This window comes from Schistocerca cancellata, chromosome 2, assembly GCF_023864275.1.
Source record: "Schistocerca cancellata isolate TAMUIC-IGC-003103 chromosome 2, iqSchCanc2.1, whole genome shotgun sequence".
Classification (NCBI taxonomy): Eukaryota; Metazoa; Arthropoda; class Insecta; order Orthoptera; family Acrididae; genus Schistocerca; species Schistocerca cancellata.
The window spans coordinates 675724730-675749806 of NC_064627.1; the positions used below are offsets into that span (position 1 = coordinate 675724730).

At 41.3% G+C, this 25077-nt stretch overlaps 1 protein-coding gene across 1 annotated transcript in view; it reads right to left on the reverse strand.

The window, feature by feature from the left end:
* Nucleotides 1-23239: 23239 nt before the first annotated feature.
* Nucleotides 23240-25077, reverse strand: part of LOC126162401 (UDP-glucuronic acid decarboxylase 1) — a 74448-nt gene continuing 72610 nt past the window's right edge. Inside the window, exon 8 of the mRNA XM_049918895.1 lies at nucleotides 23240-23855. Coding sequence (XP_049774852.1) covers nucleotides 23733-23855 — 123 coding nt within the window. The 3' untranslated portion in view covers nucleotides 23240-23732. The remainder of the gene's footprint in view (nucleotides 23856-25077) is intronic.

Consider the following 25077-nt stretch of genomic DNA (forward strand, 5'->3'; position numbering starts at 1 on the left):
CTGAATGTATGCAACCCGCACTAACAAGATGCCATAAAACAAAGTTTGTCATACTACTCCCAGATGCTCACCAAGCCCAGCCCTATGTACAATGGCAGAAGAAACCCACCTTATTGGGGCATGGAAATAGGTCCACGGCGACCCCATACACACACTTCTCACAAGCCATTCTGCCAGCAACATAGATCACGTAAGTGTCTCTGTCACCCACCAGTCTAGAGTGTTCACTGTGGAAAAATGGCCACTCCCCTTTTCCAACCACGGCACACTCATCAGCTCCCACCTATTTGCACAACTGTCAGTCTGGCACCGCCATGGGATGTGAAAGCTATACATGTCTCTCCTCTGCAACCCAACTTATCAACAGTGCATCACAGCAGTATGACTTCCTGTGAACATCACCTTCCCAGATATCCTTCTACAATGATGTGGTGGCGCAACTGCGCCAAACCAGTGATCAAGAGGGAGTTCGTCTGGGAACCCGAGGACAAACCTCCATCAGAATGAGATTTTCACTCTGCAGCGGAGTGTGCGCTGATATGAAACTTCCTGGCAGATTAAAACTGTGTGCCCGACCGAGACTCGAACTCGGGACCTTTTACTTTCGCAGGCAAGTGCTCTACCAACTGGGCTACCGAAGCACAACTCACGCCCGGTCCTCACTGCATTACTTCGGCCAATATCTCGTCTCCTACCTTCTGAACTTTACAGAAGCTCTCCTGCGAACCTTGCAGAACTAGCACTCCTGAAAGAAAGGATACTGCGGAGACATGGCTTAGCCACAGCCTGGGGGATGTTTCCAGAATGTGATTTTCACTCTGCAGCGGAGTGTGCGCTGATATGAAACTTCCTGGAAGATTAATACTGTGTGCCCGACCGAGACTCGAACTCGGGACCTTTGCCTTTCACGGGCAAGTTTCATATCAGCGCACACTCTGCTGCAGAGTGAAAATCTCATTCTGGAAACATCCCCCAGGCTGTGGCTAAGCCATGTCTCCGCAGTATCCTTTCTTTCAGGAGTGCTAGTTCTGCAAGGTTCGCAGGAGAGCTTCTGTAAAGTTTGGAAGGTAGGAGACGAGATACTGACAGAAGTAAAGCTGTGAGGACCGGGCGTGAGTCATGCTTAGGTAGCTCAGTTGGTAGAGCACTTGCCCGTGAAAGGCAAAGGTCCCAAGTTCGAGTCTCGGTCGGGCACACAGTTTTAATCTGCCAGGAAGTTCCAAACCTCCATCACCTGAAACGCCAAGGAATGACAACACAGTAAAGCCAAGCTCCTATCACTGACATGCAATAAGCGACAGAGTACGGTTGTGAGATCACACAGACAGGAGGATATCACACCCAAGGAAACACCATCTAAGCTACACACTGCGTCTGACCATTAATATCGTCGTCGTCAACAGCTTATCACCACCCTCCTCACGCAAGACAGTTGCCCTCCACCTTTGCTGACCACTATGGACAAATTTGCTACTACAGAACCATGGACAATACAACCTCCGAGGACATTCTCTGACACATCACACTAACTCTCAATGCTACAGAGGAAACATCCCTGGTGGCTGCAATGACTACAGACAAGGTGGCAGATGCTATTGCCAAAGGTGTGATGAATAAATTGCCAGGCCTAGACTATTTTCTGGTTGATTTCTCTTGGGCTTTCAATAACCTTTTGATCCAGTGGTGGACCAAAATGTTCCAGGAGCTGCTCACTATCAACTGCGAAGTGCCAGCAGCCTTTGTGGTTGGATTTTATTTCCGGCACATAAACCATCCCAAGGTATGGAGATCACAAACTGTTGTCTACACATGCTTCTTAATGCGGACACAAAGATCTATGCACGCCTACTGGTGGCGCACATACACATGGTTCTCTCCTCAATCCTTTCACTGGCGCAGACATCACATGGCTGTGGTGCTAATTTACAAACTGCCACACGCAAATGTCGCGATCTCGTCGCACTTGGCCTGTCCTGCCACCTTTGTGCAGCACTGGTATTGATCTACTTTGACAGGGTCCGAAAACAGTTGCTTCTATCAGTGGCAACGCGTATGGTCATTCATTGACATCCTGTGATGCCTACTTACCAGTGCCACATCAAGTATTCAAGTCAACGGACGACAGGCGGGACCAATTCCAATACAGCTTTTCGTCAGGCAGGGCTGTCTTCTGTCGACTGTATTGTTCGCCATAGTGCTCAAGCCCCTTACTGGAGGCCTCCTACCATAACTTACGGGATTTACCCTATGCAGTCATACTTTATGTGCCAGGCATATGTGAACGACCTCCTGCTCCTGGCACATACACCTACAAAAATACAGTACATAACGCCTTCACATGAATCCAAGTGTACAGAAGAACCTCAGGAATTATCCTCAATGTGGCCTGATCTCCGATTATGAATGTAGCCCACCAAGACGAAAGATCACTGCTGCTGCCTACAGTCGACAAACTCCATTAACTGGGTATTACATTTATCAGACATCCACTGTATGGCAGCACAGGCCTTCAGCCATTTGCTTCAGACAATCCAACACAACCTCCACCACAGGCTGAATCCAATCCAGCGAGTAGCCTACATCAACACCTATGTCGCACCCAAGTTGGTATGTGTTAACCAAATATTCCCTCTGCCAATAGTCCTAGGACAGCAATTTCAGGTGGCCTTAGGGTAGTTTGTATCAGTAAGAACCATCTTTAACAGCCACTATAACTCCCTCACCCACGCCACTTCAGCAGAACTCAGTCTCATCCATGTCAGAGACAGGACATACGCTTTATATTTAAATACTATGATAAGGTATTGGTGCAGGCCTTCCACATCCCTTAGGTGCAGCCTCTTGGAGGTTCTTATGCGGAACTGCCCTGTCTCACTGGTCAATGTGACTCGCATTGCCCCAACACTTTCCCACATATCGACCTACTTAGTCGAACTCAGCTATGTATATGATGCCCGTCTGTCCACATGTGTACCATGAGTGAAAGACTTTTACAAATTGTTTTCGAAATGCAGCCACGGGTGTCGCCAATGGTGATGGGGTCATTGTCTCCAAAGCAATGAAGGCATAAGACTACCAAACAGCTTGTCCATGTTTGAAACTTGGTCATAGTTGTGTTTCATTCGATATTTTTTGTTGTATGTGATAATATTCTAATCAGAAACTTTTTAGGATTTTTTTGAGTAAAACATTGGAAAGTGTGATTAACAATCAGATAATATATAGTGTACTGACAGTTATTTTCATCATGAATCATCGTACCAAAAATATGGGGGGAGAGTAAAAAAGAAGTGGTCAGCACATCTAACTGCCATGCAGTGAGCCTAGGTTCGATCCCAGAACGGGTCAGAGATTTTCTCCGCTCAGGGACTGGGTGTTGTGTTGTTACCATTTCATCATCATCGAAATGCAAGTCATCCACTGTAGCATCGATTAAAAAGACTTGCAACTCGGTGGTAAACTGACATGGCCATCAACGCAACACGATCATTTCATTTCACGAGACTCTGGACAGTACCAGCACAGACCTGACTGCAAGGATTACCGCACCTGCAGAAGCAGTACAACACACTCTGGAATTCTTGAGCATTGAAGACTGTTGATGGTGTGTCGCTGTACACACGTGATCATGGTGGTCGAAATTTTGAACAATACATGTAAGGGAACAGGAAATGTCATGGAGGGTAACTAAAATATGATGGCGCCAACCCGTGTCATATGCCTTATGTGTCAAACAAGACGACAACAAGGTGCCGACAGTTAGTAAAAGATTGTCAGATTGGAGTTTCCAATCTGAGTAAATGGTCAGTTGGAGATCGTTCTTCCCGAAAGCCAGACTGATAGGGGGACAAAAGGCCCCAAGATTCGAGTACCCACCATAATTGGAAGCTAACCATTCTCTCAAGCAGTCTACAAAGTACGTTCATCAGGCTAGTAGGGTGGTAGCTGTTGAGAGACAGTGGTTCTTCCCAGGCTTATGGTGAGAGTCCAGGTGATACATTAAGAAGCCGAAGGGAGGTCATGTCATTTGGTCGGTGGTCGTCACCAATGAGGATGACGTGACATCCATAAGAACTAGGTCTTGATTCACGATGAAGTGGAGGGAGTAAAACCCCCAGGAAGCTGGGGAAGCCACGTCCTTTGACTTGTGCTGCTGCTTCTCCTCCCGCAGAGGGAAGGAGGAGGCATTATCAGCAAGGGAACAGGTGTCAATGATGTCAGGATCGGACAGAGAACGAGTGGCTAAGAGGCCCTCAAAGCGTGGGTCTCTCCTCTGGCCTCATAGTGCAAGCTTCGTGTCCTGAGAATGCCAGGAAGGGGTGTTCTGAGACTGAGTCCCATCCCTAGTAGGAGCCAGAGAAGAGGGTGTCTTCCTAGGAGGAGGAGTTCCTGCAGGGGAATGGATTGGAGCTGCCAAGGGTGAGGAAAGGGAAGGGGGGCAAGATGGGGGTAAGGGGGGGGGCGGATGTAACTGAGGCAAAGGTAGAGCACAGATTTACAGGGTGAAGTCTGTCAAACTTCTTCCGGGCCTCAAAGTAGTTGAGACAGTCCTGGATCTTTAATTCTTGAATTCTTTTTTCCTTCATGTACACTGGACACTGGTGAATGGGGAGGATGGAGACCAGAGCAGTTTACACAGTTAGGCGGTGGGGCGCAAGGGCTCCCCACATGAAAAGGGCCACCACAGATGGATGTAGCATTGCATCATGAGGACATGTGGCCAAAAGGTAATGGAAGAAACATATGGGAGATGGAATGTATGGTTTTATGCCATATCTGTACACCATTTCCTTGACCTTCTCGGGCAAGCTATCCTCCTCAAATCCCATGATGAAAGCACCACTGTCTACATGATGGTCCTTAGGGCCTTTCTAGACACACCAGACGAAATGAACGCCACATCGTTCCAGATTAGCAGTAAGTTCATCATTGACCTGGAGGAGAAGGTCCCTATGGAAAATTACATCCTGTGTCATATTGAGTGGCTTGTGAGGATCGATAGCCATGGGGATGTCTCCTAAATGGTCGCAGGCACAGAGGGAGGCTGACTGGCTGAAGTTCTCTTTATACAGAGAGCACGATCTCATCTTAGTTAATGACTGAACTTCACCGAACTTGTCCTCAATATGATCCACAAAGAGGGGTTTGGTGGTGGAAAAAGTCTCCCCGTCAGTCCTGATACAGATCAGGAACCATGGAAAGGGGTTTGCCCAAAGCCAGCAGGCCTGGCCCTCCTCCCAGGGTGTATCCAAGAAGAGTAAGGCGGAGAAGGCAGAACCAGGAACAGACAGAACTGTACTGAGGAAGAGAGAGAACTGCAGTAGAGTGGCCAGAGAATTTAATACATTGTGCCTTGTGGGCACCACCCAACCACAGCAACGGCCACCTGACAGAATGGCCGTTGCAGGGAGTTTCAACGCCTGAAAAAGATGGGCAACTACTCCTAGGCTTGCACAAGGTGTTCACAGTGCAAGTACTAGCAATGTGATCCCTGTGTTGTCAGGGGGCTCAGCCAGATGGTTACATAACAGCCCACCACACCGACTGGATACTGAGTTGGAGACCTATCAAGGAGGCCAAAGGACTTTGGCGGGGAGGGAGTCGAAGGGGGAAAAGGGATAGAGAACAGGAGGGGGAGAGAGAGAGAGAGAGAGAGAGAGAGAGAGAGAGAGAGGAGGAGGAACCCACGCCAAAGACGCTAGGGAGGGAATTCTTCCCCATCTGGCTCACACTAAAGATTTCAAACCCCTGAGGGGCACAAAAAAGGCCAAAAAGGAGGAGGAAAAGCAACCAACCAAAGCCACAAGACAAAGCAGTCACGAGTATAGCCAGGCCAACATAAAGAACAACACCAAGAGAAGGAAAGAAAGGAGCAGAGGGAAAGGAAGGACAGGGAAGGAGAAGGTAAGGGGAAGGTAAAGCAGCCCAGAAAATAATAAAGGCTGCAACAGCTCAGGGAACCATGCATACCACACATGTACCTACAAAAGAGCTGTGGGCCTCCTGGAGGGACAAATTTTGACATCTGAATGGTAAGTAAAGACATAAATTGACAAAAAATGTAAGGACTTCTGTATTTCTAAAATTGTTAGTAAAAATCTCAGGTACTATCATCAACATTTTTGCAATGAACTGTTTTTAGAGGGAGAAAGCAAGCCGTATGGTATATATCGTCGGTGAAGAAACAATACCGCGTAAGTAGCAAAATAAGAATTTTACACGAGAGACAAAAAACTGTCTAAAATGCCTAATACATTTCACAGCAGCGCTAAATTTGCATTGCAGCAACACAAGGAAATATTGCATCAAATAAAAATGTGAAACAAAAAAAAAAGCTTTAGAAAGCTTAATTATGGCACATACGCGGAATTGTCTCGGTATTTATGCCATGATCTGTTATTTACGTGGTATTTGTTTGTCAGTCTCCCAGCACGACTTGACACATTTACGTTTAGGAGCATTAATCATTTTTATTGGAAGATTTTATAGAAACATAATAATATACTGTTTACATAGTTCCGATAATGTATGCACATTTCTTCAAGAAAAATCCTAAACGTCACTCAAAGCAGCAACAGAGAATTACACTGCACTGATACTCGTCACACTGTTACCTCCGCGATAATTTTCATTCATAAGGAAAGTTGTCATAATAACTATGACAATCTTTAGAAAGAATAGATTTAAGTTGTAAATGATCCAATTTGGATTTCCTTGTGTAGTTTCTGGAAGCAAACATCTCCAAGAATTTTCGTCGAACCCTCGGTAATTCTTGCCACACCTCATTGAAAGAGCACTTGTAGTAAATAATACCATTTGGGCGGTACTGTAGCGCCCTCAGATCGGTAACTGTAGATTCAGTTTTTACAGCTCTTTCAGGCCTAATTGAGTCGTACAGCCACAAACTTTTCTCTGCGTAGTTGATGAAAAAGGAATAATCTAGGTAGTAGGTTTCGTATGGCTGTGGCTTTTTTCTCGCTTCTTTAGATATCATAGCGCATTGGCTAGAAGTGTAACTTCACGCCCTTTAAGCTTGCACTCAATGGAACTGTGAACTGAGTCACATTCCATCTGAGGAAGGCCTTTCTCCAAATACTCTTGTGTAATCAATACTCCATTATCAATTGCTGATCTTAAAAGAGCATTTGATAATATCACATTTCTGTTCTGATATGTCAGCCGTCAGAATACAAAATGACTTGAACGGGATTTTCCTTAATCGTTCTGGGTAGGGTGTCCACCATGCATGAGGCAAAACATGATGCAACCAAATCACCTTGCGTTTCATCGAACCAGTAACATACTGCATAACTTTCTAAATTATACATTGTAAAGTTATGAACGGTCAACTTTGTTTTATAATAAACTGCACTTGCACTTAAAATTGGAGTAACTTTCACGACCTGTAAGTCCATTGTGTACACTGAGCAGAGCTTCTGCTGGGCTTCTATCTTGTCAGCATCTTTTTGCGTCCTTGCCTGCTCTTTCCGTTCTGTTTGTTGCTTCTACACGTCTTCACTCACGTTACCAAGCCTGTAACTACAACACAAGTCGTACTGGTCTCTCTTGGGGGAAAATAAGCTAATATTACCATCTTCTAAAATTAAGTTAAAGGTAGCCCAACTTCATGGTGAAACCTTCTCCCCATAACATTTTTCCACATAGAGTCCATACAGCTGTTGTTTGGATTGTAGAATAGGCTCTACGTACAACTTCAAGGGCGATTTCCTGCAGTAATGCGACGGAAGAGAGTCCAGAAATTCTTTCATGAAGGTTCTCTCATCTTTCTTCTTCGTCTGTTTGATTCGAGGTCGTGACGATTCTGTATCAGGACTTACCCCATGTGTGGAATTACCCAGCCAATATCCGACAGTCCATTCATTAATCCCAAGGGTATTGAGAAACATCTTTTTGCATACTTCGTTTCCCCAGCTCATTTTTCAAATGATAAATGAGTGTCCCTTTTCTCCTGTATTCGCCAGTGTTCTTCCATGGACGTTTGGTTGGAATTACGTCCACAGGGTTGATAACGTAAACCTTCCTCTGATCATATTACATCGTTTCCCAAAATGTGTTAAATATTGCCTGCCTATCACCAGCAGAAAACTGATGGATTCTGGCACATCTTCGAAGTATATGTTGGACCTAATTTTCGTTACTCTCTTGGAGTATCATGAGTGATTTTACCAATTCGACTCCTTTTGTATCCAGTATACGCCTGCCCACGCATTCTCAGAATTTTATTGGCATTTTTCTTCCAATCTTCAGTATGTGGTTTAGACTTCCTTTTCCTGTCACTTCTTACGTCATCATATAATTCTTGGCCTTCACTGTCCGCATGATTATTACTCCCGTGATCTTCTGATAATTTATCCAGAGTGTTTGGCGAACAATGAGCACCATCGCATAGCAATGAGTGTGAAGTACTGTCGTCTCTAGTGGAAACTGTGACTGTGGTTTCATTTTGAGCATTGTTGGATACAGCCACTGAAGTTTCTAGATGGAAAAATATTTATAAATTAATTTAAGTAGACAAAGATAAAGCTCAAATTCATGTATTTATGAGAACGACGGCATCAGTAATATTGTTAATAATAATCCCAAGAAAATTCACCTGCGTCATTAGATGTAGCAGGAACAGTGACGTGAACCCCATATACGAAATTAATTCTTCTTCAGTACATGTAACTCCAGCGTTACGGCTTTTCTTGCCTGTTGTTTGTTCTGCATTTATGGGAGATCCTACAAGAAAGTGGAGTCTAGAAATCTTTGGCAGAAATGAATGAAGCACAGAACGAGTGACTGGGGACGTTCTGATTTATATCACAATAAGACATTTGCGGTGCTACTAACATTCAAAGGTGAATAATAAAACAATTTTCTTACTGCTGTCTGTCACTCTCAGAAACGATTCTCCGCGTTCATAAGCTGATTTCAGCTGAGAAACAATTTCTTCTTCAGTAAAAAGATCGCCATCTATATCGCTGTCCATTATCACAAATGAAACTACAAGCATGGAACCACTTTCGAGCACTGTTAAATACGTAATAAGTATTGTTTACAGTATCCATAGATTGTAGGTACGCGGTATTTAATTCTCTACAGTTCCGCGTATTGCCATCTATTTATTTGCTGTGTCACATACACGGCATTGTTTTCGATAATTTTTTCATGGTAAATAATTAAAAATTCGGCATTATGGCGTTAAGAGCAGATGCGCGTACTGTCAAAGACATCATCTGACTGAAAAACAAAAAATCGTCAATTTGTCAGTTACGCGGTATTGTTTCTTCATTGACGATATGTTTCATTAAGACCACCGATTTTATTTTATTTCAATAAAACAAAACACATTTGGTGACAAAAATACGCATTTCATTGGAGTCGCAAGAGTTGTGTAAACCAACACTATAGGTGACTGCCAATGAAATGTTGGTTCTACTATGTTTGTTATTGTCGGTTATTACCCACTGTGTCATGTCTAATATTTTACAGGTATTTTGTGGTTTTTCTTTCAAGAAATACTTGAGTACCCAGCATACAAACTGCCTGTCACTGCCACAATTTTCTTCCTCTTAGCATCCGTATTTTCTAATATATAAACTACTTTTGAAGTGCACTGTACAATGTACTTGTAGTCAGACTGTCACAATTCCTAAAATCCATTGCCCCTGCCCTCTGGCCTGCCAAGGAGCATTGCAGTCCTGAGTCCACAGGTAAACCACGAAAATCTGCCGCATTATGCCACACAAAAACAGACCTAGCCTGCAGGCAGATTGGTGAGATGGGCAGGGCCCGCACATTAGTGAGAAATGATGGGCTTCAGATTGCCAGGCCCAGTCCGTTAGACACACCCACAGAAATGGCCAGCAGTTTTGGCCCGTCATGGGAGTCCACTGGTGTGGCCAGCTATTTACACATCACAGACACCTGTTGACGAAATGAGACTGCCGAAATCAATCCATGCAACAGATAACTTGCATGAATACTCTGGGAATCAATACTAATGAGGATAGGTAGCAACTCACCATAAAGATTATCACTGAGCTGCAAGACAGGCACATAGGAAAGACAATCACACTCTCATAACTAAATTTTTGGCCATAGCCTTTGTCAGAAAACAAGAGCAGGCATACATTCACTCCGATGCAACTCATGCACACATGAATGCTGTCTCCGGCCTGTGTCAATAATCTCTGAGAATCAGGTCCAAACGAACCACTCTTCACGCTTCCCTGTCTCTTGTCAGCAGCTGCTAGGTTAGCAGCAAGAAGTGGTGGCAGCACTGACTGCAAGCTGAGGGGACTGGTAGAAAGGGAAGAAGCAGTAACAATGAGGGAGTAGGGAAGTGGCTCACGTATTCGGTTGCGCCCAGCCAACGACAATGCAGGACATCTCAGTAAACAAACCAATTCACCTACTGAAACAGAAATGAGATTTTTCCAGTGGTTTTTTTTTCTTCTTCAAATTTCCCTGACACATTTGAAATTCCCTGATTTCCAGAACTGGCAACCCTGCTAAAGGTTTGGTGAGATAACTTACCCAATTCTTATGGGCAATACCACCCAAGATAGCACATTACTGTTAACAATGGTAAAGACAATAAAATTACTCTGCTATTCTTTTCACACACATCTAATAAACCACATTTTGCAACAGCTGTATCATGTATATAACTGTAAGCAGTTATGAGGTTAAATCTATTGATGGATTTTAAACTTGACAAGATCTTACTAGGGTTTTCTCATACACTTCCTGCCAGGATCGTACTGTGCAAATACACTGATGGCCATTATGATTGCAACAAATGTAACACTGACATGAAGTGTATCATGTGCTTGTATCTGAAAATGAAAAGCACTTTAGCACAACTGTGCAGAGAAGAGGAATACCACCTACAATCATAAATCATATTTAGTTGTTTGTGAGAAGATTGCATTAGGCCTTGTATGAGAAGAAGAAATGTTTATCAGTACATGACAAAATTTGAATGCAACGTGACTATAGCCTACTGAGACTGCGGTTTATTGTTCTTTGATACTGCTGCACTTGCTAGTCAGGATACCGTGACTATCATGAGAGTATGGAACTGATGGGTTCAGGAGGATCTCTGTAGCACCACACAACTAGCATCCAAAAGGGCAGACATAATTAACACTCTGCCTGTAGGATTTTACAGCCATGTCACTTAACTTGTGTATGGAAATGGGCTTGTCCGTAGCAAGACAAGTATCAATTTGTGCTGAGAGTTGACAGCACTGTGCCCACTGTTGCAGCTGCCTTGATATAACACCAGACAAACATGTGCTGACAATGGTGCACCGAATGACAATACTGGACACAGGAGTGCCACCATGTCATCTTTTCAGACAAGTCTCAGTTCTACGTACAGCATCATGATTTACATATCTGTGTGTATGTATGCTCTGAGGAGAACAAATGTGATTTTATTCATCAGTGTCACACAGACCCAGCATTTGGTGAGAGTGGTATCAATGTGCACACAACAAAATCAACTGGTACACAGTTGCTCATTTGGACAATGGCCATTACATTTCTGACATGTTAGGGCCTAGCGGCTGCACTCTATCTTCGAGGCCTTTGATGTTACCTTTCAATGACGTGGCACAAGACCATCTGTTGCTCGTACTGCCCTGACCTAAGTAGATATGGAGGATGTTTCGCTGTTTCCCAGGACAGCATGTTATCCAGATCTCTCACCTATTTAACACAACTGCTCAGTTGTTGCCAAGAGATTGGCACACCACTACTCACCAGCCCCTAGGATGGATTCTTGCATCGCTCCCTCCACCTTTCACTTTCCCATTCCATTTGACACAACCTCTCACGCCAGTAAGTTGCAGTATTAGTGAGTACAGAATACTTACAATAATTCATAAGTAAATTTCAGTAAGTGGGCTTCAAGATGTTTCTTCCGATTATTGTAAGCCAGTATTGCAGTTTAGTGCAAGTGAAAGAGATTGGTCAGTTGAGGCATTGTATTACAGCTAAACAAGGCCAGTAATCCTTATTAAAATGTTTTGCAAGTTCAGCAGAATGAAGGACTTATCTGAAACTACTGCAACCCACATCCCCAACTAGTTAACGTTATCCGGGAACATATGGATTTAGACCATGGGCACATGTAAAACTTTGCACAACACTGTAACATCACATATGAAAAGGAAAGGGACATACCATATTTATTCCTTTATTGGCATTCGTAGCTCACAAAGATCAGGTGCAAAGCAATTGTAATTTCCAGAACCTCAATACAAAAGACAAAAATAATTTCCATGTAGATGTTGCTTCCTTGTCTATGTTTTTTAAGTGAGGTTATGCATACTGATGCAAATATCTTCAACAAGCTCCAGAGAATCTAAGAAATTAGGAACCCCTAGATTCTTCAAAACTAATAATGCACTTCATAAATTTAGAAAACGTTGTCTGTGGAGTGCAGTGATCTGGTGCTATACATCGGTTAAAATCAACAGTTGAGACTGCAATAACATTTGTTTACTGACCAGTTTCAGCTTATTTTAAAGCCATCCTCAGAATTTTTGGGCCCTCTATAGCTGGTGCTGATGACTCCTTGGTTTTTCAGGTGATACCATGATTGTTCACAGTGTACGATCATGGTGTCACATGAAAAACTGAGAAGCTGTCAGCATCAGGCATGGGGGCCCAAAAATTCTGAGGATGGCTTTAACATAAGCTGAAACAAGTCAATAAGCAAATGTTATTGCGATTTTGGTTGTTGATTTTAACCAAATAATATATTTTATTATATGGTTTTAATATCTGAATATTTCTTTCACCTAGCAATGTTCACTGTAACATAGGAACATTATCCTTCAAAGGTAGTATGGTTATTTAATGGTAAATAGCAATGAGATTATGGAGATACTAAGCTGTCAACAGGAGATAAATTAAAACTATTTAATACAACCGTGAAAGTAGCATTGTTCTCTCTTTCCTAAACAATGTATTTCCCCTTAATTTGTGTTAAGCTTAGCATGAGTAAGCACATATAATTAATAAAGGTTTTACAATAGTTAATAAAGTTTCTAGCAGCTGCTTCAAGTTCTTAAAGTATACACTGTTCAGTTTCATATACCTGGAAGTTCTCTCTCACGATGGCACCTATGAAACAGGTGAATGAATTTACTAGTTCCCGTTACCACAACTGAATTCTGAACCTTCACTCTGTCACCTCAACTTCGATCTAATGATGCAAGTGTCTACTTAACCGATGAACAACTGGAGCACAGCTACAAGCACACACATTTAAAAGTATTGTTTAACTCTTACACAAATTCAAAAATCATCCTCGAGAGATAACTTACAAATATTGAGAAAGCGAAGGTAATGCATACAGGAGCTGAAGAGAAGTCACAACAGATCCTAAATCAGGTGAGTGGAAGTGCAAAAGAGTGCTGCTAGTAATTAATACATACATCTACACTGCACAACAAAATTAAAGGGCCACTTTTTTGACGTGTCATTTTTTTCCTACTGAGACACAGAAGTTCAAAATTTGGCTCAAAGGTACCAACATCTTTCCTCTGTAGTGGTGCAAAAGCTTTGTGCCCCGTGATGTCAACCTCAGACTCTGCAACATTTCAAACACCAGGATGTCACCACTTGAGGAGATTATAACACTACCCTTAAGCCATCCTCACATGGCTTCTTTCTTATCACAAAGCACGCCATATGTGGTATCCACTGTGTTTGCTGTGTGCTCTGAAATGACCTGGTACATCTCATAGAATGTGCTCCACATCATTTGTGACTGCAGTGCTTTCCAGTGGCAGTTCACGGCTACATCTGGCATGCAAATTACACAGTTTGTTTGCCAAAACTGATTGTAAATAGCTGTGTTATCCCTGTTAGCAATCATTGAAAAAGAGCAGATAAAATCACAGAGGAGATTCTGGAGTCCTCAATGGCTTGGACGACGAATTACTGGTAGAGGAACACTGTATGTTGTAGAATGATCTGAGAGACATACTAATAGGAGTCATGCATTAACTCAACTGAATCTCAATCACATTTTTAGTTTTAAACCGAACAGAGTCAAAGGTTAGTGTATAATATCAGTTTTTGCTTGTTTAATATCCATATTCTCTATGTAGAATTGATTAATGTTACTCTGAAGTAAAATGCTTCATTATGTACGTTTCAAGATCAAGAGTCATTTCATAATTTCATCTGAATGGAAGAGGAGTTTGTTTCAAAGCTACTCATCATCACTGGAGAAGGTATTTACCAGCAAGACAGAAACGTGAGGCAGTCCATAAAACAATGAGATCGGTATACGCATTTTACGTAAAGCTTCACAATAGTAAAAACTTCCAGCGTACAACTTGTATTCACTTTCTGAAACAAACTGTCTGTCATGTTAAGATTTCTGATCACTGGGGAAATATGCCAGTCGTCGTCCTATTCAACAAGAATTGCAGGAAATAAATCGATTATTGAAGATGATACTTCTATTAAATTAATAACAAAGACCCAGAACCTTTTAAAAAACAAAAGGTGAAAAAAAAATCTTTCGTTTACATACTATGCTACGAACCATGCTACAGCTTTATGTGGCAGTAGCATCTCAGTTATATGGTACACAATACATAAAGGTTTCGATCTGGTCACTTGAAACAAGTAAGTTGCCCAACCCAGTTTGCAGTGAATACTCTACAGCACTGGCTCCTTACTCAGCTTCCATTTATTACAAACCTTTCACCCAAAGTCGCAAGCGACTGAAAGAAAGTGCAAGTGACTACTATATATAAGAATGGTAAAAGAACAGACCTGCAAAATCACAGACCTTCATAATTACAGACCAACATCCTTAACATAGGTTTGCTGCAGATTTCTTGAACATGTTCAAATATAATAAATTTCCTCGATACAGAAAAGTTCTTGTCTGCAGGTCAGCGAAATTATAAAAAACATCCTTCATGCGAAATTCAGCTTGCTGTTCTCACATGATATCCTGTGAACCATGGATGAAGTACAACAGGCAGATTCCATATTCCTAAAACTGCAGAAAGCATTCAACATGGTGCCCCACTGCGGGCTGTTAAACAGAGGTATTAGCACACTGAATAAGCTCCCAGATCTACAAGTGTCTCAAGACTTTTTAAGTAAGTGCTCAATGGCGAGTATTCATCAGAAACAGGGGTATCGTCAGGAGTGCTCCAGGGAAGTGTGATAGATAAATGATCTGATGGGCACAGTGAACACAATCTGTGGCTATTTGCTGATGATGCTGGATGCATGGGAAGTTGTCATTGAGTGACTGTAGGGGGGTACAAGATGACCGAGACAAAATTTTTAATCGTTGTGATGAATCGTAGCAAACTCTGATTGTAGAAAGTCAGTTAACACAGATAAATAGGGGAAAAAACCTGTAATGTTAGAATACAGCATTTGTAGTGTGCTGCCTGACAAAGTCATGTGATTAAATATCTAGGATTAACACTGCAAAGCAATATGAAATGGGATGAGCACCTAAGGACTGTAGTAGGGAAGGGGAATGGTCAACTTCGATTAATTGGGAGAATTTTAGGAAAGCATGGATCACCTGTCAGGAGAGGACATATAGGAACACTAGTGGTCTATTCAGAAGGACTGTATGAATGTTTGGGATCCCTACACTGTCAGATTAAAGGAAGACATCGAAACAATTCAGAGGTGGACAACTAGATTTGTTACTAGTAGGTTCTATCAACACGAGAATATTATGGAGATGCTTTGTAAAGCAAAGGGGAATCCCCACACAGAGACAACGTTCTTTTTGCAGTACTTTACTGAAAAACTCACTCCTTTTGTTTGTGAGGGGAACACGGCAGGAAATTACTAGTAGTGGTATGAGGTACATCACACACCATGTAGAGACTCGCAGAGTATGAGTGTAGATGTAATTACGTTGCAAGAAATCGTCAAAGTGCTGGTGCTCTGAAACAGTTGTTTTTTTAAGTTTAACTCCAAACAATATGGTACCTCCCTAAGTTATGCTTGTGACAAAAACAATGCCTCATCTCACTGGCCGTGTTCCCCTCTGCAAGACAAAAATTGAACAAGGCAGATTCTCCATTTCACACTTCTCAATTTAGTGGAATGTGGAATTCCACACTATGACGTTATCAGCACCTCATCTACACACATTTTCATGTCCCATGGAGGACGCCTTTACTGACATCTCATCCTCTCTCAATGCCTCTGCAGTGGAGCTAAGAACCATGACGCCTAGCACTGAAATCAGACATTTGTGTTGTGGAAAACATTTCGGGCACACTGCTGCTCAGAATCAACACAAAAAGGATCAGGTGGTGTTATAAAGAATGTGAATGAGACCGTTAATTTTCATGCATTCTGTGATTGAAAATGAAAGTTCGCAGCACGATGTGCAAGAGGATGACATTTTTGACTATTTCAGATACTGCTGACACACCACACAGATGTTTCAGTCCTTCTGTAAGGACGCTGTAGGACTGCAACACCACTGAGTGCAATCTCACCCATTTGAAGTGTAGCGGGACAACACTTTTTGTGCTCAAATACACTGGTCGGAACCACCTGAGACCACTGAAAACCATTCAACAAAATTTGAATGTTATATACAGGATGTTTATGATTTTTCATCCAACCTTTTTTGCATCCTCCAATGGCACGTGCATTGGAGTTGCCCATACTGTCAGCAGTTAGGAATCAGTGAATTGTCTCTGTACAGGGACATTTTTAAAGCATCCAACAGAAGTGCACAGAGGGGGTGGGGGGGGCAGCCAAAGGCATTGTTGAACTGGTGGAGCGGATGGAAGGCCAGCGGTAGGGGTGGGTGGTGGTTTGCAGGTGTCCCAGAGGGACACTTTGCCATTTTATTCATGTGTGTGTTAGTGTTTCACCATCCCATGCACATGCACATGCTACAGGAGGAATGAAAAAGCATAAACACAGTTTTCCACTGCGACAGCAACTTAAAATACCAGGTATACTCAGCCAACCTAAAAACAGACCTTTGAAAACAATAAAACCTCACTTATTCCATTTCAACGCCAATAGTTTCACATTTTGTTGAAATGGTTGCGACTAAATATCATCTTCACTGTGAGTAGCTTTGGATACTCGATAACAAAATGGGTCCAGAATGAGATTTCCACTCTGCAGTGGAGTGTGCGCAGATATGAAACTTCCTGGCAGATTAAAACTGTGTGCACCAACCAAGACTCGAACTCGGGACCTTTGCCTTTCGCGGGCAAGTGCTCTACCATCATATCAGCGCACACTCCGCTGCAGAGTGAAAATCTCATTCTGGAAACATCCCCCAGGCTGTGGCTAAGCCATGTCTCGGCAATATCCTTTTTTTCAGGAGTGTTAGTTCTGCAAGTTTCGCAGGAGAGCTTCTGTGAAGTTTGGAAGGTAGGAGACGAAATACTGGCAGAAATGAAGCTGTGAGGACCGGGCGTGAGTTGTGCGTCAGTAGCTCAGAAGGTAGAGCACTTGCCCGCGAAAGGCAAAAATCCCAAGTTCGCATCTCGGTCGCGCCCACAGTTTTAATCTGCCAGGAAGTTTCAACAAAATGTGTGCTTTCATCCTCTGTCCAGTATTATTGTTTAGGCAGTGCTTCCAAAAATAGGTGGATATAGTAATCCTGAGTTTGACATGATTTTAGCCACTCAGAAAGTGAAGAAGAATGTTATGTTACTTATTTAGAGACAAACTGATAACAGATCAGACAATGGACAAATTCTCACCAGAGGTAAATATTAGCGCTTGAGCTTCGTAAGACGAAAATGCATGTTGCGATGGTTCAACTCCTGCTCAAACTTAATTACTGGTCTATTTTTTTCATCACTGCTCACATTATTTAATTTACATTTGAGAGATAATAGAGTGGAAAAAACACGTGTATTTGTATGAAGTTTTAATTTATGTTTCCCATGTCTGTATAACAAATACCATTGTGCAATGTATGATGTCAAGAGCACATCCGACAAATAACTGCACATTACTCTTGTAGCCTGGCACAAGGTGACTTACTATAATACTGATTGCAAATAATGTCACTTGCATCATTATTTATCAAGGTTTGACTTGGCCTGTCCCTTGTCCTTGAAAATTTAATTAAAAATAGTAAATAGTCAAATAACACTCTACAACTTCATGAAAATGCACTTTTTTTATTATATTACCTCTCAAATGTCATATAAATTAAATAATGTGATGAGTGATTGGGAAAAAAAACACTAGTAGGTGTCCATGGTAATGGGATTGGAACCGCCGCCTCATCTGCGATCTGCATGCACCGAACGAATGCTAACTGCTTGACCACAATGACTTCTCACGACAGGTATCTTTGTGCAAATACATCCGCTACATAATAGACAGGTAAAACTTATCTTGCAATTTTCTCGGAACTGCCAGAGTAGTGCACCTTACTACTTGCACATTATGTTGTTTTAATGGCCCACCAAAGATCAACGAAGCTTTAAACTGAACTAGGATCAGAATACCAGGTCACCAATTTTTTTAAACCTAGTGCTGGTCTGGAGCAGGTGACAAGAGGATTTAGGATCACTTTGCAAAGATTTCACTAAGGAAGACACCGTGGTTATAGTGGGTGGGGCAGGTAACAGTATTGACCGAGATCCTGGTTACAGTATAGTGTGACCTGGCAAAGATTCTTGGGATTACAGCTAGATAATAAATTCAAACCACAGAACTGCTGAAGCATCTTAACAAATCTCTGTTCGCAATGCGAATTTGGTCAGACGTAGGGGATATAAAAATGAAAAAGCTGGCATACTATACTTAATTTCATTCCATAATGTCATATGGGATTATTTTTTGGGGTAATTCATCAAGCCAAGCTAAAGTTTTCCGGGCACAAAAATTTGCAGTAAGAGTTATACGTGGTGTGAACTCGAGAACATCCTGCAGAAGCCTGTTTAGGGAACTAGGGATACTAACTACTGCTTCCCAATATATTTATTCCTTAATGAAATCTGCCATTAAAAATATATCATTTTTTCAAACCAACAGCTCAATTCATGGAATCAATACTAGAAATAAGAATAATCTTCACAAGGATTTAAAGTCACTTAGTCTTGTACAAAAAGGTTTGCATTATTCAGGAACACACATTTTCAATAACTTGCCAGCAGCCATAAAAAGCTTAACAACCAATTAAATCTACTTTAAGAGAAGTCTAAAGGATTTATTGGTGGTCAACTCCATCTACTCCATTGGTTTTACTGCAATGGAAGGAAACATTCCATGAAGGAAAAATATACCTAAAAACAAAGATGATGTGACTTACCAAATGAAAGTTCTGGCAGATCGACAGACACACAAACGAACACAAACATACATATATGTGGATGGATATGTGTGTGTGTGTGCGAGTGTATACCCGTCCTTTTTTCCCCATAAGGTAAGTCTTTCCGCTCCCGGGACTGGAATGACTCCTTACCCTCTCCCTTAAAACCCACATCCTTTCGTCTTTCCCTCTTTCCTGATGAGGCAACAGTTTGTTGCGAAAGTTTGTGTGTATGTTTGTGTTCGTTTGTGTGTTAGTCGATCTGCCAGAACTTTCATATTTAAAAAGAAAGATGATGAGACTTACCAAACAAAAGCGCTGGCAGGTCGATAGACACACAAACAAACACAAACATACACACAAAATTCTAGCTTTCGCAACCAACGGTTGCCTCGTCAGGAAAGAGGGAAGGAGAAGGAAAGACAAAAGGATATGGGTTTTAAGGGAGAGGGTAAGGAGTCATTCCAATCCCGGGAGCGGAAAGACTTACCTTAGGGGGGAAAAAGGACAGGTATACACTCGCACACACACACATATACATCCGCATATACACAGACACAAGCAGACATTTGTGAAGGCAAAGAGTTTGGGCAGAGATGTCAGCCGGGACGGAAGTACAGAGGCAAAGATGATGTTGAAAGACAGGTGAGGTATGAGCGGCGGCAGATTGAAATTGGAAATTAGCGGAGATTGAGGCCTGGCGGATAGCGAGAAGAGAGGATATGCTGGAGGGCAAGTTCCCATCTCCGGAGTTCTGACAGGTTGGTGTTAGTGGGAAGTATCCAGATAACCCGGACGGTGTAACACTGTGCCAAGATGTGCTGGCCGTGCACCAAGGCATGTTTAGCCACAGGGTGATCCTCATTACCAACAAACACTGTCTGCCTGTGTCCATTCATGCGAATGGACAGTTTGTTGCTGGGCATTCCCACATAGAACGCTTCACAGTGTAGACAGGTCAGTTGGTAAATCACTTGGGTGCTTTCACAGTGTTACACCGTCCGGGTTATCTGGATACTTCCCACTAACACCAACCTGTCAGAACTCCGGAGATGGGAACTTGCCCTCCAGCATATCCTCTCTTCTCGCTATCCGCCAGGCCTCAATCTCCGCTAATTTCCAATTTCAATCTGCCGCCGCTCATACCTCACCTGTCTTTCAACATCATCTTTGCCTCTGTACTTCCGTCCCGACTGACATCTCTGCCCAAACTCTTTGCCTTCACAAATGTCTGCTTGTGTCTGTGTATATGCGGATGGATATGTGTGTGTGTGCGAGTGTATACCTGTCCTTTATCCCCCCTAAGGTAAGTCTTTCCGCTCCCGGGATTGGAATGACTCCTTACCCTCTCCCTTAAAACCCATATCCTTTTGTCTTTCCTTCTCCTTCCCTCTTTCCGGATGAGGCAACCGTTGGTTGCGAAAGCTAGAATTTTGTGTGTATGTTTGTGTTTGTTTGTGTGTCTATTGACCTGCCAGTGCTTCTGTTTGGTTAGTCTCATCATCTTTCTTTTTAAATATATTTTTCCCACGTGGAATGTTTCCCTCTATTATATATATGTATATATGGAAACATTCCACGTGGGAAAAATATATCTAAAAACAAAGATGATGTGACTTACCAAACAAAAATGCGGGCAGGTCGATAGGCACACAAACAAACACAAACATACACACAAAATTCAAGCTTTTGCAACCGACGGTTGCTTCATCAGGAAAGAGGGAAGGAGAGGGAAAGACGAAAGGATGTGGGTTTTAAGGGAGAGGGTAAGGAGTCATTCCAATTCCGGGTGCGGAAAGACTTACCTTAGGGGGAAAAAAGGACAGGTATACACTTGCACACACACGCACACACACACACACACATCCATCCGCACATACACAGACACAAGCAGACATTTGTAAAGGCCTTTACAAATGTCTGCTTGTGTCTGTGTATGTGCGGATGGATATGTGTGTGTGTGTGTGTGTGTGTGTGTGTGTGTGTGTGCGCGCGAGTGTATACCTGTCCTTTTTCCCCCCTAAGGTAAGTCTTTCCGCTCCCGGGATTGGAATGACTCCTTACCCTCTCCCTTAAAACCCACATCCTTTCATCTTTCCCTCTCCTTCCCTCTTTCCTGACGAAGCAACCGGGGGTTGCGAAAGCTCGAAATTTTGTGTGTGTGTTTGTGTGTTTTTTATTGCGCCTGTCTACCAGCGCTTTCCCGTTTGGTAAGTCATGGAATGTGTATGTTTCTGTGTCTATCGACCTGCCCGCGCTTTTGTTTGGTAAGTCTCAAAATATTTGTTTTTATATATATATATATATATATATATATATGCACAATTTCAGTGCATTGTAAATGTGTGTGTATGTGTGAGTACAATCTAACTTCTGCACCATTTCAGTGCAGTAATGTGTTCGTTGTAAATAAGTATTATAGTAGTTGTATTACTTGTTTATTACCTTATAAATAAATAAATAAATAAAACTTTATTTTAAATTCAGTGCATTAGTATTTGTAAAATGACTCTTTCATATAGTGTTCATTAAAAAATGACGATCATTCCACTTGGGACCTGTGGAATGGTACATTAGCTTATTTGTTTTAGTTGTAAATATTTGTCATGTATTATTGTTTTTCTGACATGTTCCACATCCTGGAGGACCTCCTCAGTATGGATCAATTGGAATGAAAGTAAATCTAATCTAATCTAATCTGTGATCCCAAGGTCATGGCCTCCCTTGTAAGATTCAGGACATTTTAGTCGTTGGGATTTTAACGGTAATCTTCAAAAGCTTTTAAGTCGTCATTTTCAGGTTTAAAAGCTATAAATATTGACATTCATTATAGGATTTTTCATTTATAAAAATACTATTTTTTAACAGACTTTGTAAAAAATATCAATACGTTAAGGAAATATCTGTGCAGTAAAATGAAATGGAAAACCTGCAAACTGTATCAACTGCTGTTATTGGTCTAAGTTACAAGGGAAACGATTGTTATTCTCCAGGAATAAAAATATGTTTCTCATGACTATTTCCCAACACTGTTATTTGCTTCAGGTATTAAAAGGGGGTTGTACTCTTGAAGGTCTCATCAAAGGACTCATTCTGGTATATGCTGGAAGTAATTAAGAAAATGACAGAGAAGACCAAATCGAGAGATATTTGGGTTTTTAACTGGGCTCCTCTGATTTATTACCAAACAAACCAACTTCGTCATTTGGAAATTGGACAATGTTTCTCCATTAAATAACTTACATCTCTTTCTCTGGTGGCACAGTGGTTTGGAAGTAGTGGGCTTCAAATTCCAATTAAGTTCTTCAGTTTTAGATATACCAAAGACATCCTAAATTCTCTCCAGTCAATACCACGATGCTTACTTTGAAATGGTCACCATCAATTTCCTGTCCCTTTTGAGCCAGGCTCTGTATCGCATGACCCAAGACTTATTTCATACATTTTAAATGATATAATCAACCATGCTCATACTTTTATGACAACTGGCAGCAAAATAAGATGATTGAACAAGTGACACTGCCTCACAATGTGATACTGTTTACCCTTGTTTCTTGCAAGTTCAACTTTCAAGTGCTTTCATCCGAACCAATGCACAAGAAGCTTTGCCTCCCAATAATGTCTGCATCGACCATTATGTTATAATTGACACTGGAGAACTATAAAATGATTACTCAGAATGGGGCTCCATGCAATTATTCACAGCATCTCTTCGATTCTGAATCACTGTTAATTTTTTGTGTACCATTCACCCTATTCCACCACAAACACTTCATTTTCTGCATGCATGGAACAGAATACAGGGTGCAGTTAACGTATGAATCAGATAGACATATGGACTATCCCCAGTAATACATCTCAAAACACACAAAGTAAAACAGGAATTATACAACATAAAGGCTCCAATAACAAACAGTTATTGTTATGTGATGGTCGCAGTGCCAGCACCAATGATATATTAATTCTGTACAAGTAACAAACTTTATGTACATAACATATAACAACAATATACCACACATTTACATATATTACACATAAATTATTTAAAAACTTTGAGATCACAATGCAACACTTCTTGTATCACAGTTACCTAAAGGATTAAAAAGATACTATAGCTACATAAAAAACCTTTGAAACCGAAAAAAAGGAAGGACACCATCACAGTCTGTAAATAAAGACACAGAAGTCTTCCAGAAGTTCTGTAACTTTGAAACTGAACCACACAATACACATTGTGTTGGTACTATAACTTAAATCTGCAGAAAAAAGTGTCATAGAACAGCAACAATATTTTATAAAAATATATCAAGTATCTCTCTATGTAACATTGTCGAAGAGGAAAGGCACATTATTTAAAAGAAATCTCTAACTTGAGGAAAGACTTTAAGATGACACCATGATGTGTGAATCATTATACATGAGGAACTCGCATTCTTTTCTCAGGAGCAAACATGTTGCGTTCAGAATGGCTTGCTCTCTGCAATTCTTTCCTAAAGTACTCAATTGTCTTACGAAGTCCTACCTCCAAAGGCACCTGTAAAAGTAGAAGTTCTGTTATTAGAACATTACATGACACTGAAACATGAAACAAATGGTTTCTATATTGTCTCTTATGTTTTCTTCAGTCATTCTTTGGAAAACTGAAAATTTCTTAGAGGAAATATTTTCGACATACCTCCAACATACTGAATACCGAATAAAATCCTGCAAAAAGGGGTAGGATTGAAAGGGCACACTCCATTTTAATTTCGGTCATGACAAATTCCCCTTCTATGCAAGAGTAACCTCAATTAAGTCCTATAGTTCAAAATGCAATAAATATCACTGGCTTAACAAATGAACACTGTATCAATTATGTCAACTCAGTATGTGATAAGAGGAATAGCATTCAGATTGTCCCAACTATGCTGAACATGAATCAGAGTGAGGTTAGGTGCACAACAGTAAAAATTAAAACATTTTCTTCTCCTTCAAGGTCCATTTGTCTTTCTCGTAATTCTGAATAGATCTGTTATCGAGACCCAAAATTAATGTAAGACATAATAGTGGTTTGCATAATTGTGCCAAAGTGGATCAAAATTTGTGTAAACACAATAGTGTTAAACTTCCACCACACGTTCTTAATGAGCTCTTAAAATAAAGGCTAAAGCAAATGATATTGAAGTGTCACTACACAAAACCATTTGTTGAAGTATTGTCTACCAAGAGTGGTATACAATAAATATCATTAACAATTGTAGTGACGTTTACAGAAGAAAACCCCTCTTCTTGTTACCAAACATAGCTGTGTAAAAAAATAAGAATACTGAGAAGTTTTGGAAATCATAATGACAAACTCACAGAAATCTTGATTCTGCAATTTTGTGATCTGATACCTTGCAATTGTCTAGGCGATAGTGTGCAGTAGTGCAAAGACGTTTCACAATATCAAGATACATAAAAAATAAATGTATTTGTTTTGCTACAATAATACTGGGAGGTGTATGCTGATTTTGAAGGCAATATTGAGGAAGTAATGTCATTACAGAACTTATTGTGCTAAATTTTGTTTGAGAGGCTGCAACTATAATTTACTCCTAGTTGCTCTGTTTGATGCCTATTCTAATTCAAATGAGGACGGCTTCTTTTCATTTCTGTCATTGGAATGACACTTGACCATCAACTGAAGTTTATCTTTTTTATCAGATCTATTTCATATTGCGTACCATTTCCATTACAACTTAATACTGTAGCAACACAGATTGAAAAACCTACCA